Source organism: Falco peregrinus, chromosome 12, assembly GCF_023634155.1.
Source record: "Falco peregrinus isolate bFalPer1 chromosome 12, bFalPer1.pri, whole genome shotgun sequence".
NCBI classification, from domain to species: domain Eukaryota; kingdom Metazoa; phylum Chordata; class Aves; order Falconiformes; family Falconidae; genus Falco; species Falco peregrinus.
This window is the reverse complement of record NC_073732.1, coordinates 12,560,348-12,576,116: the sequence shown is the minus strand read 5'-3', so window position 1 is coordinate 12,576,116 and position 15,769 is coordinate 12,560,348. Positions and strand designations below refer to the sequence as shown.

Genomic DNA, 15,769 nt, shown 5'->3' with positions numbered 1-15,769 from the left:
TTGGTAGCAAGATATGGCAATAACTGGAGTACAGCTGTACAAGCTGCATTCTGTCTGGTAGGAACACAGGAAACTTCATTGCTTATGAGAGTTTTTGTCTTGTAATTGAAGTTTTCAAACTGAAAGATTTTTAAGAACTTTGTTACTATAATTTGAGATTTCATATTTTAAGTCAGAAACAACATGTCTTTGAGAAGTAAGGCATAACATACATCATGGTACCTCTGTTGTTTGTCCATCCCAGTACCTAGTGAGTCCACTTTATACAGCATTAAAAACACAAACGGAAGAAATCTTTCAGGAGCTTCATCAGAACCAGCTAGATACATCTGATACTGATGGATGGAGCAGCAGCAGTGATGAAGTTCCAGAGAAAAGACGACGACTAAGCATAGCATCAAAGCATCCCAAGAAATCACCAACACCAGTAACGTATGACCCAGTAATGTATAACACTTACTGAGTAACTACCTTTATAGTAATTTGGCTAGTGAATAATAGGAAATGACAACTTTTTTGAAGCAATTACTTCATAAGAACCAGATTGAAAGATCTTCTGGGAGAAGATCTAAATTATATTTTGAAGGTTCATAATCTAGAGATGATTTTTAAGCCAAACTTTAATTAGAGACTATTTTTTAATACATTCGATGCAAATTTTTCTAATTTTTACACATAGAAAACTGAGAGAATATGTACTGAATGACAGAATCATGTATGTGGCTGCGCTGATGCTTTGGACATGTTTAAAGCAGGTCTAGTTAAGTCAGGTTGTTCTCAGATGAACGAAGCCAGTTTTTGGCCGCTGCTTGTGCTGTGCTTCAGCTCCATCATTATCTTGGACTTGTTCCAGAATGTTGATCTCTTTCTTGCATTTGGGCAGTCGAAACTGGCTCCAGCATGCTGTGCGCCACATATGGGCTCATGATCAGCCTTCACTCTTGATAATTCAGCCTAGTATGTAGTTGACCTTCTTTGCAACAAGGTCACACTGCTTTTATATTTAAGTTTAACAGAAGTCCCCCAGCTCATTTTCTCCAAAGGTCAGGCAGCCCCCTGCCTGTTCTGTTGCACAGGGGGGGTTTTGTGCCAATTGCAGGACACGTCTTTATTGACCTTCATGAGGCTCTTGTCAGCCTAGTTTTCTGGCCATTTGAGGTCCTCGAAATAAGCAGCTCTCCTTTTCTCCACAGAGCTATCTGTCTCATAGTAGAAAGGAATCCAGTTAGGTCTGGCATGATTTGCCCTTGGTAAATATCTGCTGGCTGTTCCTCGCCACCTTCTTGTCCTTTATATAGCTAGAAATGAGTTCAAGGAAGACTTTCCATAACGCTCTCGGGGACTGATGTTAGTCTGGCAGGCTTATAGTTCCTTGAATCCTCTTTTTTGCCTTCCTTGAAAATGGGTGTAACGTTTGCCTTTTTATAGTCATCAGGAACCACCCTGGGATTGTAGTGTTTATAGCCTTTATAGCCTTTCAGATGTCTGATTTGCATCATACTTCACTTGAGTTAGTATCTTGTTCTCCCAAAGAGCATATTTAAGCTAAAGCTTCGTTTGGTATTTTCCTAATCTTGTATCCCACATGGATTAGCTCTGGTTTTGCTATGATGGTTTATCTTTTCTGGAAAAGTATGTATTGGAAAACAATTAATATGGTTAATTTACAGACTTAGTCCTGTAAACATGAAATTGAAGAGTGCTCTGTGGAATGCCATCACAAAGAAAGCTGCATCCTTAATACTTACCCTTGAGAAGGAAATTCTGACAGAGGATGTTCTTCAGACCATAGAAGGGATCGCTGTAATCCTGCGACTAGCTGCTTTGTGCATAGTTCATTTTTCTCCCCCAACAAATTCTACCAGGTAAAGGTACCAAGGTGAAACTGTGAGACCAATAGTTTCTTGGAACTGTTACTATAATTTCTGTAGATTACTTCAGTGCTTGTCCATGTATCAGGACAAGTATTGGATAAGTCCTGTATGCTTCGAAGAACCACATTTTCATAATAACTTTGCTTACAAACAATACAGTATTAGATTTTTATAGTCTGTTGCATTGATCATGTGGTTTCTATTTTAACAGTATAGGTCATAAAGTAACTCATCCATGTAACGCTGACACATGTAAGAATACTCCGAGCTCCTCGGATTCAGTGGTGAATATACAGTTCATATGGATTTCCTCTGATTTTATCACAAGAGTATTGAAAACCTGTATAAACCTGTTAGAGGCTGCTACGCAGACTATGAACCTAGAACAAGTGATTGACAGAATAGTGAAAATCTTTGATGCTTTACTGTATGCACAAGGTGAGAAATCCTTTAAACTAGCATGTCTTTTATTGGATTTTTAAATTAGGAATGCATCTGACTAAATTAGTCTGTTGTGGAAGAGGTACTCAAATTACAGATCTTGTGCTGGAACTCCAATTCCTGTACAAAAAAAGTCACACTAAAAAACAAAGAGTGCTCCTCTCTGTTCAGAGAGCTTCTTTTGCATTCCTTTTTGAATGTATTTTACTAGTGTTTGCCTGTACTTCTGTAGATTTTTATCCAAACAAGGGACTACATAGGGATAGTTAATATGCCTAAGAAAGAAGGAACTTTTAGCAGCTTTCTTCTTAAAATACACAGAGGCAGCATGCTTTACTATCTCAGTTTCACTAAAAGATTTCAAGGCTTCTGACCAGCTTCAGCAAATGTGGCACATAGGAAGTGTACCAAAAATATTAAGTACTTGCATGGTTTTTTTAAAAGTAGCTAGTATGATGGAGGACAGACTCTACTAAGACTAAAGCATTATGAGTTCAGCTTACTACCCATCCCAAAGTCCACCTGAGAGTATTTGTACAAATCCTGAGATCCCAAAGTTGTATTCATTCTGCTGCTCATGTATGAAATGTTGTCAACTGTTTAATTAAATTTTTAGATTATTTTGATGTGGCACTACATCATATATTATATGTCTAAAATGTAGGATATCAACATGTGGGAACAGTGATACTAATCTTTGTTGATAGAAAAAAATAACATTTTGTAACAAATTAAGAACATAAAATGTGCACCTGTTTTATAAACTATACAGAGTTGGACAAGTATCAGGGGGGTTTGTTGCTTTATTTTTTTTCACTTCTAGTGAAAATTCCACTAAGTGATGAGATTCTTGGTAACTTATGTGGATTGCTGTCTCTGCCCTGGATTTACAGCCATCCTGATGATTCTTTTCTTAAGTCATCTGCTTTTGGGTTCGATCCTCTAATTTTGAGTCAAAAAACTGCACAGTGTTTCTGTAAGTATTTTAAAATATATAACCCTAATGTTTCTCTGGAATGGTTCTTCTAAAGTAAAATTATTTTCTTTTTCCTCTTATGGTGATATTAAAAGTTTAGATCAAATAACTATTTGCTTAATTTTGGTTTTTCTCTTTAGCACCCCAAACTCAGTCACACTGTGTGCTCCTTCTGTCTCTCTTCCCAAAAAACATCTGTCTGGATTGGAGAAAATCCATTTACCATTGGGCACTACAAAGTCCCCATGAAGTAATTCGGGCTACTTGCATTAAAGGATTCTCTCTCCTGCTTCACCCACCAAGTGTGCAGTCCTGCAGCGTGATTCCTGAAGCTCTTTTGTATGTATTAATGCTGCTTTTCTGTCTCTGTGCAAGAAGAAAAAATAACAAATATGAAATGTAGTATAAGTGCAAAAATAAATATTTATTTCTATTTCATCCAGAATTTGCTAGCTCTCAATTTCAGAAATTGTAAGATATCAACAGGATAGGTGTAAGTGATGATGTCTGTATGATGGAATAGTGTTCACTTCCCATGTCAGTATGCAAATTACTTGGCTAGTTGAAGACCCCAATTTGAATGAAGGAGGGGAAAGGTGTTATCTTTGTTAAATATACGTGAGACTTGTCTGTATATCTCTTAAAATCTTTCCAATTTCCCTGCCTTCTGTAATATACAGCTTGGTGTGTTCTGTCCTATTGTGTCTGGTCTTCAGTTTCTTTAATATGACAGACTCACTGTGCTCAGTGCTTCTTCAGACATTTAATAGAACTTGAGGGTAATCTGGAAAGAAAAAAAGAGAATTTAATTTAGTCAGGTGGATCCTTAAATTGTCCTAATAGTACTTCTGGTATAGAGAATTCAGGCAATGTAGAAATACAGATTTCTAGGTAAATGATCTATTAAAATGGTTTTGGTTTTGTTTCCATTTCAGAAATCAAATTAAGGATAAGTCTGAGCTAGTCAAGGAGGCTTGTGCTGCTATAGTTGGGAAATTGTCTTGCTGTCTTTCTGGCACGTTCAGTGTACGACCTTCCTTAGTGGACTCTGCTATTAAGGATGTTACTTCTGGTATTTTATGTAGTAGCCTTACTGTGACTCCTACTCATGAAACAACTTGTTCCGTGCAAGCCCGTGTTTTCAAGCCATTTCTTACTCTCCTCGATAGCAAAGTATCCAGTTCAGTAAAGTTAGGTGGGTGACGTTACCTTTAACATTTTGCACTTCTATGTGAGGTACTAAGTCACTGCTACTATACTTTTCTGCATTCCTCTTTTTCTTTTTTTAATAGCTATAATGGTGCTTGAAGTGTTGTATTTCTGTTGATATCACCGCTTATCTTTGGAGTAGTCATTAATATTATTTTTAAACTACCATGGCTCAATTTTGTTCTATGGCTATATATAGAAACATAATACTTGATAAAATGTGAATCTTAAATAGTGTGCCTGGTTTGACAATACTTACTCTTCCGATTAACAAAAAATACAGTGTGCTTTATGGCTTACTTGCATCACTGTTTTGTGCACTTCAATAGATTTTTACAAAACATTAAAAATACTTTTTCCTTTCCTCGCCACCCAGCATTTATAGATAATATACCTCATCTTTGCAAACATCTGGATTTTAACACTGATGAGTCCAGTGTGAAGGTTCTTGTTGGGTCTTTATTAAATCTAATGGAAGATCCAGACAAAGCTGTCAGAGTGGCTTTCAGTGAGTGCATAAAGAACATACTAGAATCCTTAGACTCTGAAGAAGGATTCATAAAAGAGGTGAGTTTTTACTTGTTTTCTGTTGTTTTTCCTAACTTAACTATGGGTTTTTTTCACTAATGTCAAATGCTCTAAATTTTTTTTGGTTTTTTTTCCTATGTTCCAGCTGTTAGTTTCAAGAATGAAAGAAGCCTATACAAATGCCAAAATATCAAGAAATAATGAGCTTAAAGATACCTTGATTCTCACAACAGGAGATATTGGAAGGTATTTTTGTTAGTACAGTGAAAATTGCAATGTCAGTTTGTGATGCAAAGTAACCTTTTGTTCAGGTGTAAATGTGAGTAAATTACTTATTTCAAGGTCAGCCGTGGTCCAGAGACCTTTGCAACTGTTCCATGCTGTTGATTCATATGGAACATTCTTCATTTTCTTTTGCCCTGTCATAGGAATAGATGAGCCATGCAAATAGAATGATGAGTCATTTTGCATTATGGTATCGTATATTCTGAAGTAGTGTTATTAATGCAGTGATTCTTTTCTCCTTTGTAATTCTTTTTCTTCTGCTTATTTTGTAAGGGCATCAAAAGGAGATTTGGTACCATTTGCCCTCTTGCATTTGTTACACTGTTTGTTGTCCAAGTCAGCTTCTGTGGCTGGAGCAGCATACACAGAAATTCGATCCCTGGCAGCAGCAAAGTCCATAAAACTGCAAGCATTTTTCAGTCAGTACAAGAAGCCTATCTGTCAGGTAAAAAGAGTTGATGGTTCTTTTTGTGTGTTTTGAAAATGATGTTAAAATTACAGTATTTTACAAGGTGAAATCTCATTGGACAAGAAAGAGATGATTTAAAAAACCCACAACCCACAAACATTCAGGAAGGATGGGAAGTCTTTGACTTTTTCATGATCTGCTCCCCTCAACAGTATTGCTTTTCTCTCTTATTCCCTAGATGCTGTTATTCTGAAATAAAGGAACTCTATATATAGTTTCTTGCATTGTATGGAACCTTTGCCACAAGAAGCTATGATTTTAAATTGGAATTGAAGTCAATGTACCACAGGCATAAGACTGATGTGATTGATTTGGTTTTTCTCTTACACCCTTTATCTAAAGACAGGAGCTCCGGTTAGAAGAAAATTATCAAAAGCAAACTTTTCTAATTTTGAATACTTTTTTAATAATGCAATGTCTGAATCCAGGGTTGTGAAATTAAATGTGGTTATTAAGTAAATGATAATCCAGTTCTGTTGCAAAGTAATAATCATAAATCTATGCAACGAATGAGAAGGAAAAACAGATGCATAGAATGAGGAGCAAAACTTTGTGTTTATTTTTAGGGAATGAAAAAGGGGAAAGTAATACTAAGTACATATTTCTTCATGCTTAGTTTCTAGTAGAATCCCTGCACTCCAGCCAGATGGCAGTATTAAGTGCTCCATGCCAGGGTAATGAGCTACAGAATCAAACAGCTGCTCACCAAAGAGAAATGGCTCTGGACATGTTATCTGAGATCGCCAGTGTATTTGATTTTCCAGATCTAAATCGCTTTCTCTCAGTAAGTTGGTCAGTCCGTTTTACTTTTGACTGTGTGCGTGTTTGCATGCTTGTGGATTTCTATTTTAGTCCACAAATTTTCAGTGAATGTCATGAAACTGAATCTTTTCTCTAGTTGCTCTTTGTTATAGTATAGAATACTCTGGGATTGCTGCAACTGGGAGCTCAAATGCAGAGGGACAGTTTTATCAAGGAGTTACAGCAGCGGCCACAGTGCTAATTCATGTATGACATGATGAAGTAACTAAGGCCTGGAGTGTTCATAGCGCATATTGATATTAATGATGTAGTGCCCTTGGAGGAATTATCTGTAAGGTGTGATTTTGTGCATGGTGTGTACTTTCTTGCTTCAAATGAAGAAAGCTATTGTTCCGTGGATAGATCTCTTCCTGATCTGGTTAGATATCTGTCAGTCTTGAAGCCTAAGTAGCTTCTTATTCATACTCACATTTTGCTTGTTGGTAGATGGGAAGTGCACAACCATTAAGTAAGCTGTGTTCTAGTTGACTGGTAGGTTGGGGGAGTGGTGTTGAGTCTGGGTCTGGTTTTTTTGTGTTGCGGATTTTTTGTAGGGTTTTGGGTTTTTTTTCTCAAGATCTCTTTCTGTGGAGAATCTGTATAGACAGAAAAAATGCTAGCCCACTTTTGTTTGCATGCTTCTCAGTATGGATTAGGTGAAGCACCTCCTTAAGTAATTTATTTTATCTGCATTTTTCCTGGGTATTTCCATCTTAAAGTTGTTCTTTATTCATACCTGTGGTCATACGTATGACCAGAGATGTGTAATGTTGTACTGACACAAATGGAACAAAGCCAAACCCTGGGGTTTGGGAGGGTTTTTTTGTTTGCCTGTTTTTTCTATTGTGTTGTTCTTAATTTACCAGCGGACCCTACAAGTTTTGCTTCCAGACCTTGCAGCCAAGGCTAGTCCTGCAGCCTCCACACTTATTCGGACCATAGCAAAACAGCTGAATGTAAACCGAAGAGAGATTTTAATCAATAACTTCAAATACATCTTCTCTCATTTGGTCTGTTCCTGCTCCAAGGATGAGCTTGAGAGGGCGCTTCATTACCTTAAGGTAAATTGGCATTTGCTCTATTATATGTGCAGATTAGGAGCAACAATTAATGTATAGCAGGCTTTCTGCTTTATTGAAGTTAAGATATTGCAAAGTATAGGTGGGGAAATTGTGTATGCAGAAGTTTTGTTGTTCTTGTCATTCATAATCTGTTCTGTTGCCTCTGAAGAACTGTTGTAAGATATGTTGTGAACTTTAAAACTAAAAAATTTGTTTATCTAACACTGAACTGACTAGAAGCTTTCTTTGATTTCTATGGTAAATCAACCAGAGTCAAATGCCTTCTGTTTCTCAGCGTGCTAGTTTCATTATGATGAAATGAAGACTTGGTTTCTGTTTGCTATTTGATTATAGAATGAGACCGAAATAGAACTGGGCAGCTTGCTTAGACAGGACTACCAGGGGCTGCATAATGAATTATTGCTGCGTATAGGAGAGCACTATCAACAAGTCTTCAATGGTTTGTCAATATTGGCTACATTTGCATCTCATGATGATCCTTATCAGGGACCTAGAGAAATAACATCACCTGAACAAATGGTAAGGACATAAAAATATTCATGTTCAGTTCTGTTCAGTGATATTTTTTTTCTCCAGTCTGAGAGTGAAGACAATTTGGTATTCTCTGAACATCACTTATTTGGTGGGGAAAACGAAGTGGAGGAAAGGCTGGCATTTCATATTACATGTTCCTGTAACGGAGTTACATACCCAATATGCATAAAAAACCAAAACAAAAAACCCACCACAAACAAACAAACAAAGAAGACGCACAAATGCCAAAACCCTACCAAAGCAAAAACCCTATAGTCTAATAGGAATGTCTTTCATTAGTGCTGATACTTCATAAGGAGCAGTGTATGTATTTGGGATTCTTCTCATTTGTCTTTCCGAATTAGCATTTCATAGTTGCTTTGTAATTTCTTATAGCTTAGGAATATGTTAATAGTAAGATTGCTTGGAGTTTTTACTTTTTTTTTTTTTTTTTTCTTTTTCCTCCACAGGCTGATTATCTGCAACCTAAATTGCTTGGTATCTTGGCATTTTTTAACATGCAGTTACTGAGTTCCAGTGTTGGCATTGAGGATAAAAAAATGGTGCATAAACTTGATTATCTTTGTCTTAATATTCAAAATTAAGGGCTACTTTAATACTCCAGACTTATTTATGTGATTGTGCAGTTGTCATTGAAGTCTCAAAGGTACTAAGGCTCTGATGCGATGCTTGAAAACTGCTGGTCTCACTGTGGGTAGGACTTCTGTGTAAGCTCAAAATTTTATTTTGTTTCTTTCATGTTTCATTTCAGGTAATGTATATATTTCAGTTAGTTAGACATGGTACATCTAACAAGTCAGTCAATCAGTAATTATAGAGGAGGAATCCATGTGTGTGTTTTATATGTGTGAAAGAAATGAAGTGTAGGATGAGGGAATCTGGAGAAAACTGGAGTTACTGCAGGGAACAGTTACAAGGGCACCAAAGGGCAAAGCTAAAGAAAAAAAACATGCAAATCCAAGAGAAACAGCTTTATTTGTTTTGCTTCTCACAAAACAGCTCCTTTGAGTTTTACAGTAGAGACCATTTAGAGAAATTGAAGCTCACAACTTGAGACAGAGTCTGAAAATTCTGCTTTGCTGAGACAGTTTTTTTTTAACCACAAGACAGGCCTTTTAGCCACCTCACAGAGGCAGTGCAGATTTCTGTAGGGAATTTTTCAATGGTAGAATATATATAACCTTTACATTGACAGACTACATTTTGTCTGGTGTTCCTTCAAGCTTTTTGCTTCTCAGATATTCACATTGGAATGATCTCGTTTTCATAGCCTCTTATTTTTATGCTTTCTGCATTTCTTCATTTGTATAGTATTTCTTCTGCTGCACTTGGTGTTGTTTCTACCTTTTCTTGCTTTTTTTGTTCTTGGTGAGTTTCCCCTTCCATGACCTTTCCTTAAGCTCAAGTTTCTTTCTCTGTTACTGATTTGTTATGCTGGATGTTGTACTACCTTATTTGGTACAGTGTTACTGTGGCTGAAATATCTCCTGCTTTTTCTGTGTCTCAGTATTTCTCTTCTGTCCTTCTTCAGTCTCATTGACAACTGAGCTATTACCTGTTCCATGAAGCTTACCTATCACTTCTGCCAGAAGTTGTATGTCAATTCTGTTGTTGGTGTTTTGTTGTGTTTTTTTTTTAAACATGTTTGTTTTCTCTGTATTTCCAAACCCCACTCTTTTCAGCTTCTAAAACTTTGGACATATAGTCAATTATCCTATAACGGGATTCTATAACTAATGGTATCCTTTGGTGTTACTCCTCATCAATCTATCAACAGCCTAAATAACAACTTTTTGTTACAACACTGTCAGTACAGAGTCCCTTTCATTCTCTTCTCTAACCTCCCAGTTGTTTATTGAAACATCAGACCGCATTTGATGTCTTATAGAGTATGGTTTCTTAAGCCAACTGTCCTGGTTTAAGCTGAGATAAAGTTAATTTTCTTCTTAGTAGCTGTTGCAGTGCTCTGTTCTGGATTTGGTGTGAGAATAGTGTTGATAAATGTTCTTAGTTGTTGCTAGGTAATGTTTATATTAAATCAAGGACTTTTCAGTTTCTCAGGCCTTGCTGGGGAGGAGGCTGGAGAGGAATAGGAAATTGGGAGGGAACACAGACAGGACAGCTAGCCTGAACTAGCCAAAGGGATATCCCACACCTTAGAACATGCTGCTCAGTATATAAACAGGAGGAGTTGGCTGGGGCCGGCGAACTGCAGCTCAGGGAGTGGCTGGGCATCAGTCAGTGGGTGGTGAGCAACTGTACTGTGCATCTCTTGTCTTCTTTTCTCCCTTCGCTTTGGATTTTGCTTCTCTCCCCTTCTCCCTCCTTTTCATAATAGTAGTTGTTATCATTATTACTTGTTTTATTTCAGTTGTTAATTTGTTCTTATCTCAAGACTTGACTTTACATTCCCTCCTGATTCTCCTTGCCATCCCTGTGGCAAGGGGTGAGTGAGTGGCTGCATGGTACTTTATCAGCTGGGGCTAAATCACGACACTGAGGTAGCCTGGTTTTATTAGAAAATATGGCTTGTCTATGTTTTACTGAGTCTCTTAATACACTAAAATGAATTTCTCTATGTCTAGGCCTTGAACAGTCTTATGTCTTTAATGAAGCTCATGGGTCCCAAACACATCAGTTCAGTAAGAGTGAAGATGATGACTACGCTGCGAACAGCTCTAAGATACAAGGACGACTTTCCAGAACTGTGTTGCAGGTGAACTGATAGTGTGCCCAGTGACATGTCATTTGTGTCCTTGAATACACTGTTTTGTTTTGTTCTAGACAGTAATCTAAACCATAGAGCTGAAGTAACTTTAAAATGCTTCTCACCTAAATGACTCACCTAAAACATCTTTATGCAGAGAAAAACATCATTGATTACTGTTGTTTTGTTGTCTTTTCTTGTTTAGAGCCTGGGATTGTTTTGTTCGAAGTCTGGACCATTCATACCTTGGCTCCTTGCTTAGTCATGTGATAGTAGTGTTATTGCCCCTAATACATATCCAGCCAAGGGAAACTACAGCAGTATTTTACTTTCTCATAGTTGAGAACAGGTACTGTACAAAATATTTACAGTTATGTTGATTAAATTCTGCAATACAAATGGGGATGATCCTTAATTAAAGTTGTCCAGCACTGAGATGAGAAAAATTGTTTTTCTGCAAAATTGTGTGTGTTCTATAAAAGTCCCACTTCTCTAAATTGCAATGAGATTGTGAACTTTGACAAATAATAGCCTCATCTGAAAAGGTGTTTTTATTTTGTCCTTTAAAAATACATGATGATATGGCCAACTTACAACTCGTTCAGACACTGATCCTTGCCAGGTTTTCTGATTCCGTGTTGTTTTGTGCTGGTACAGAAGCAGACTTCCCTCTACAGGGCACACAGCGAGGATAACAATGATTGTTAACGTTTACTGTAAGCTAGAGAGAAGTGTACAGGATTGGAAATAGGAAATTAGTTACTTATTTGTTTCCTTCAATAATTAGTTATACTTAAGTGCACAGAATTTAATGTTGAGTAAGATTTCATACAGCCTCCTCACAAGTGCTTGCACCAACTGAAAATAAAACCAGTCTAATGCAAAAGACTTAAATTTTTGTGACACTTTTTCACGACAGTGTTGAGCCTTAATTCTTTTTAATTTATTGTTTTTTAGCTTAAGATTATGATTTGGGGTTTTTTTTTTAGGAACGATGATAGTTTTTATCTTGATTACTTTTGTTGGGTTGTCATTTTTCTTGCACTCTATCATGCCAACAGTATTCAAAATAAAAGGCGACAGCAGGAGTAATAAGGCTCTTGTAGAAGCCCATATCAGCAAAACTGAAAGAGATTCCTTCATGTTAGGAACACAGAATTCTTTTTTTTGGTTGTGTTTCCTTTTTTTATGAGGAAAACTGGAACAGGATTCACATCAAATAGGATTATGCTCACCCTTTGGCCAGTGTCCAAAATAAGAGCAGCCAGTCCTGGTAGAGATGAATGGCAACTTTGAAACCTTTGGAAAGAACTGTCTTTGGAAGAGAAAGTAATTTAAAGCATAGAGGAGGAATACCTGTGGCTTAGTCAAGTAACAAGAGAAACAAATTGTTTAATATTTATACTTAGATAAAAATCCACGGAATTTACTTTTTTGTTTTTCAAGCCTTTGTTGTTCCTGTCATTACATTTCATTGCTTTCTGTTGATGGGTTTTTAAGGTTTTCCCGATCCAACTAATGTTTGCTATGTTCTTTGCAATGTTTTTTTTGCTAACTATTAGGGATGCAGTGCGAGACTTTTTACATGAAATATATTTTCTGCCTGACCTTCCGGAATTAAAAGAAATTCAGGTCGTCCTTCAGGAATACAGAAAGGTACAGCTTCTTTTATTTATTTTTTTATTTTTAATGTGTCAAATGAATTAATGACAGATGAAGAAAATGTGTAGTTTACTGTTAAGTGGAAATAGTACTTCTCTGCTTCCACAACAAAACAGAATTTGTGTATTGCAGGAATACTTTGAAGCAGGTTCTGATTTTTCTTTAGGAGTGAAATACGCTCATGTTCAACAAGCTTGTTTATGTAGCATCTCTTAAACACTTTTCAACTTTTTCAGACTAAAGATATTATGAAAATCAGCAGTATAAGCTATGGCAATGATTGTGTTACAAGAGAAACTATTTTAATTTGATCCCCCTTCCATATTCTCTTTAAAGCTAACAAAATTTGTCTATTTTCAGGAGTACTCTGTTGTAGAGGAATGAAGGCAGTGGGTTGATCAGCATTGATAACATGCAGCTGTGGCCTTGCCTCCAAGGCAGTGGGTTGATTGACATGGGCAATGTGCAGCTGTAGCTCGTTCCTGCTAAGTGGTTAAGTAGCCCTGAGGATGGTGGGAGAGGGGGTCAGATGGAGGAGGGGCAGTATGGTCTGACCTCTGGAGGTGGGAGATACAGCACAGTCAGTAGAATCTGACCAATAGTAAAGCCTTGTTGCAGCCGACTAGTTTGATTGTGCTGCAACACTCTGTGGTCTATTTCTTTTGCTTGCTGTCAGAATGGTTAGGTAATAGATGGGAAGTAGCAATTATGTAGTGGGAGTGAGGTAACAAAAGTAAAAATTAATTTGATTTTCAGATAATGAGGTACTCGAAACAGCTTATTCTGATTTAATTACTTTTGTTTATGCAATCATTATACTTGCACAGAGGTGTAAATATAGCCGCTTTTTGAAGAAAACATTTTAAGAAACAGTGAGTCTGTGGTCTATGGATGTAGGTGAGAATGTAGGCAGAAAGGTAGTTGTTTGTGCTTGTTCTCACTTGTGTTGAGATGTTGCTTAGCTGTGTTCTTGTTATGCTTAACTTGAACTTCTAATGTCACGTCTTGTTCAGGAATCCTCCAAAAGCACCGACTTGCAGACAACACTGCAGCTGTCTATGAGGGCTATTCAGCATGAGAACGTGGATGTTCGTATTCATGCACTTACCAACCTGAAAGAAACATTATATAGAAATCAGGTATAGAAAACTGCCTTCGGTAGAAATAAAAATAAATCAGTCACATCTGGACCAACAATATAAAAATCATCACTGTTACTGGATATTAACATGAACTGTGGTATTCTCCTCAAATTATTAAGCTAGCTGTTTCTTAATGTAATGGGGAGTAGGGGTTCTTTTTCATCATGTCTCCTTGCAAGAGGACTCTCAAATCCTCCAAATCTGTGGGATGTTGATTCAGCAAGGCTAGTGGTACATTTCTTATCTTTTCTTCAACTCTGAGGAAAGATATGTCTTAAGAAGTCCATTTCAGCCATCTATTGTGTGGGCTTGTTCTCTGTTAGAACATGTATGGCTTTTGCATCAGGAGACTAATACATTAAAGGCTGCTTTTTTGTGTGTGTGAGTGTAATATCTGAAAGAATTAAGATGTGTGTGACCACCTCACACCTTTAATATTTTTTTCCTCTTCCGTCTTTGCCTTATACCCTCAATAATTTGAATTAATTGATTATACTAAAATAACTTTTATAGCCATATGTAAGTTGAAGATACTGCTTCACAAATCTGTGTGTTTATATGCCCAGAGAGGTGTATGTGACTTAATTTAATAAATAAATCAATAAACAAATCTATGCCCTTAATAGCTATACAATTGTGGGACACTTTTCAGTCAGAAATTTAAAAAAATCCTAGCTTAAGAACGAACAATCGTTATGTATGTATATTCCTGGCCAATGAGTAATTCTTGCAGCTCAGGTCAGCAAAATCTTGCCATGTCTTTCTTAGAAGTCCGTAAAAATAATTGAGGCAAATCAAACGTAATTAGTTCCACAGCTTTTAAAACTATTTGCTCTGTTATGTTTGCTGTGGTTTCAGTTTTCATTAAACGTAACGATTGCCAACTTCATCACATGATTAAGAGAAATTTTTTTCTGTGTTTGGACTAAATGTGGAACTGGAGAATAAAAGCTGGGCCAAAATGAAGGGTCATCCAGTTAAAATGATGGGCATTGATCAAAGGACTTGAAACCCTGGGCTTTGTAGGACTTGAGAGTGAAGAAATGGCCCACAAAAAGGAAATAATAAAGATACAAATGGCAGCAAACTCGGAAGGTATGACAACAGCTGCATGAAAGAAATTGAGAGGAAGTATCAGAACACATGAAGAAAAGTCACAGATAAGTGAAAAAGATGATGTAGAAGAGAGGTTTTTCTTGGTAAGACAAGGAAGGAAAATAAAGTTAGTAGAGAGGTGCATGGTAATGAAATACAGTATTTGCCATGACAGCATTATTAATTGACTTCCAATTCCCTCATTCTTACTCATTTGTTTAGTTCTTCCTAGGATCGTGAGCAATAATATGGCAATGGGCTATAGTTACAAACTGACAGTATTTGACTCGCTAACCTAAAGTCAAGGGTAAATGAAATACAGAGTTAAAGAGTGAGTTACAGATGAAAAATATCTGAGATTGTTATTCTACAACCATGAGTTTCTAGTAAACTCATCTTTATTTTTCAACCTCCTAGGAAAAATTGATAAAGTATGTAACAGACAGCGAAACTGTGGAGCCAGTCATCTCCCAGTTGGTAACTGTACTTCTTATCGGCTGCCAGGATGCAAATTCTCAAGCCCGACTACTTTGTGGAGAATGTTTAGGTGAACTGGGAGCCATAGATCCTGGCAGGCTCGACTTCTCAACAAGCGAAACTCAAGGAAAGCATTTTACGTTTGTGGTAAGAAGTATTGCTGTAGTATTGTGCTTAGCATTAAGGGGTTTTTAAAAGTACTTGGGGAGTAGGGAACCTCAATTTTAGGCTGTGGGAATCTACACTTGCTTTCTTACATAAACCAGTTTAGAGTTAGGCTTCAAAGTGTTATTCATAGATTAAAGATGGAGCGATTACTCTGTTTTAATAACACTGGCATTCTGTTTGTGATGGAGGCTGGTGTGGAGGATCCAAATTTTGCCTATGGATTATTAATGGAACTGACCAGAGCGTTCCTTGCTTATGCTGATAATGTTCGGGCTCAGGATTCTGCAGCATATGCAATTCAGGTAAGATATGTGGTTAG

The 15,769-nt window shown here is 37.0% G+C and overlaps 1 protein-coding gene across 3 annotated transcripts in view; it reads left to right on the top strand.

The window, feature by feature from the left end:
- Positions 1–15,769, top strand: part of ATR (ATR serine/threonine kinase) — a 42,730-nt gene that overhangs the window by 4,499 nt on the left and 22,462 nt on the right. The window contains exons 5-23 of one of the 3 annotated variants that reach the window (XM_055817102.1): positions 245–432; positions 1,671–1,865; positions 2,086–2,312; positions 3,139–3,291; positions 3,432–3,630; positions 4,227–4,486; positions 4,877–5,067; positions 5,174–5,274; positions 5,587–5,758; positions 6,399–6,566; positions 7,450–7,644; positions 7,999–8,184; positions 8,649–8,741; positions 10,785–10,915; positions 11,112–11,255; positions 12,469–12,562; positions 13,582–13,707; positions 15,310–15,429; positions 15,639–15,752. In XM_055817102.1, the coding sequence (XP_055673077.1) occupies positions 245–432; positions 1,671–1,865; positions 2,086–2,312; positions 3,139–3,291; positions 3,432–3,630; positions 4,227–4,486; positions 4,877–5,067; positions 5,174–5,274; positions 5,587–5,758; positions 6,399–6,566; positions 7,450–7,644; positions 7,999–8,184; positions 8,649–8,741; positions 10,785–10,915; positions 11,112–11,255; positions 12,469–12,562; positions 13,582–13,707; positions 15,310–15,429; positions 15,639–15,752 (3,057 nt within the window). Of the gene's footprint in view, positions 1–244; positions 443–1,670; positions 1,866–2,085; positions 2,313–3,138; positions 3,292–3,431; positions 3,631–4,226; positions 4,487–4,876; positions 5,068–5,173; positions 5,275–5,586; positions 5,759–6,398; positions 6,567–7,449; positions 7,645–7,998; positions 8,185–8,648; positions 8,742–10,784; positions 10,916–11,111; positions 11,256–12,468; positions 12,563–13,581; positions 13,708–15,222; positions 15,430–15,638; positions 15,753–15,769 lie in introns of those variants that run through there. The other 2 variants (XM_027787182.2, XM_027787183.2) reach the window with 2 other exon arrangements.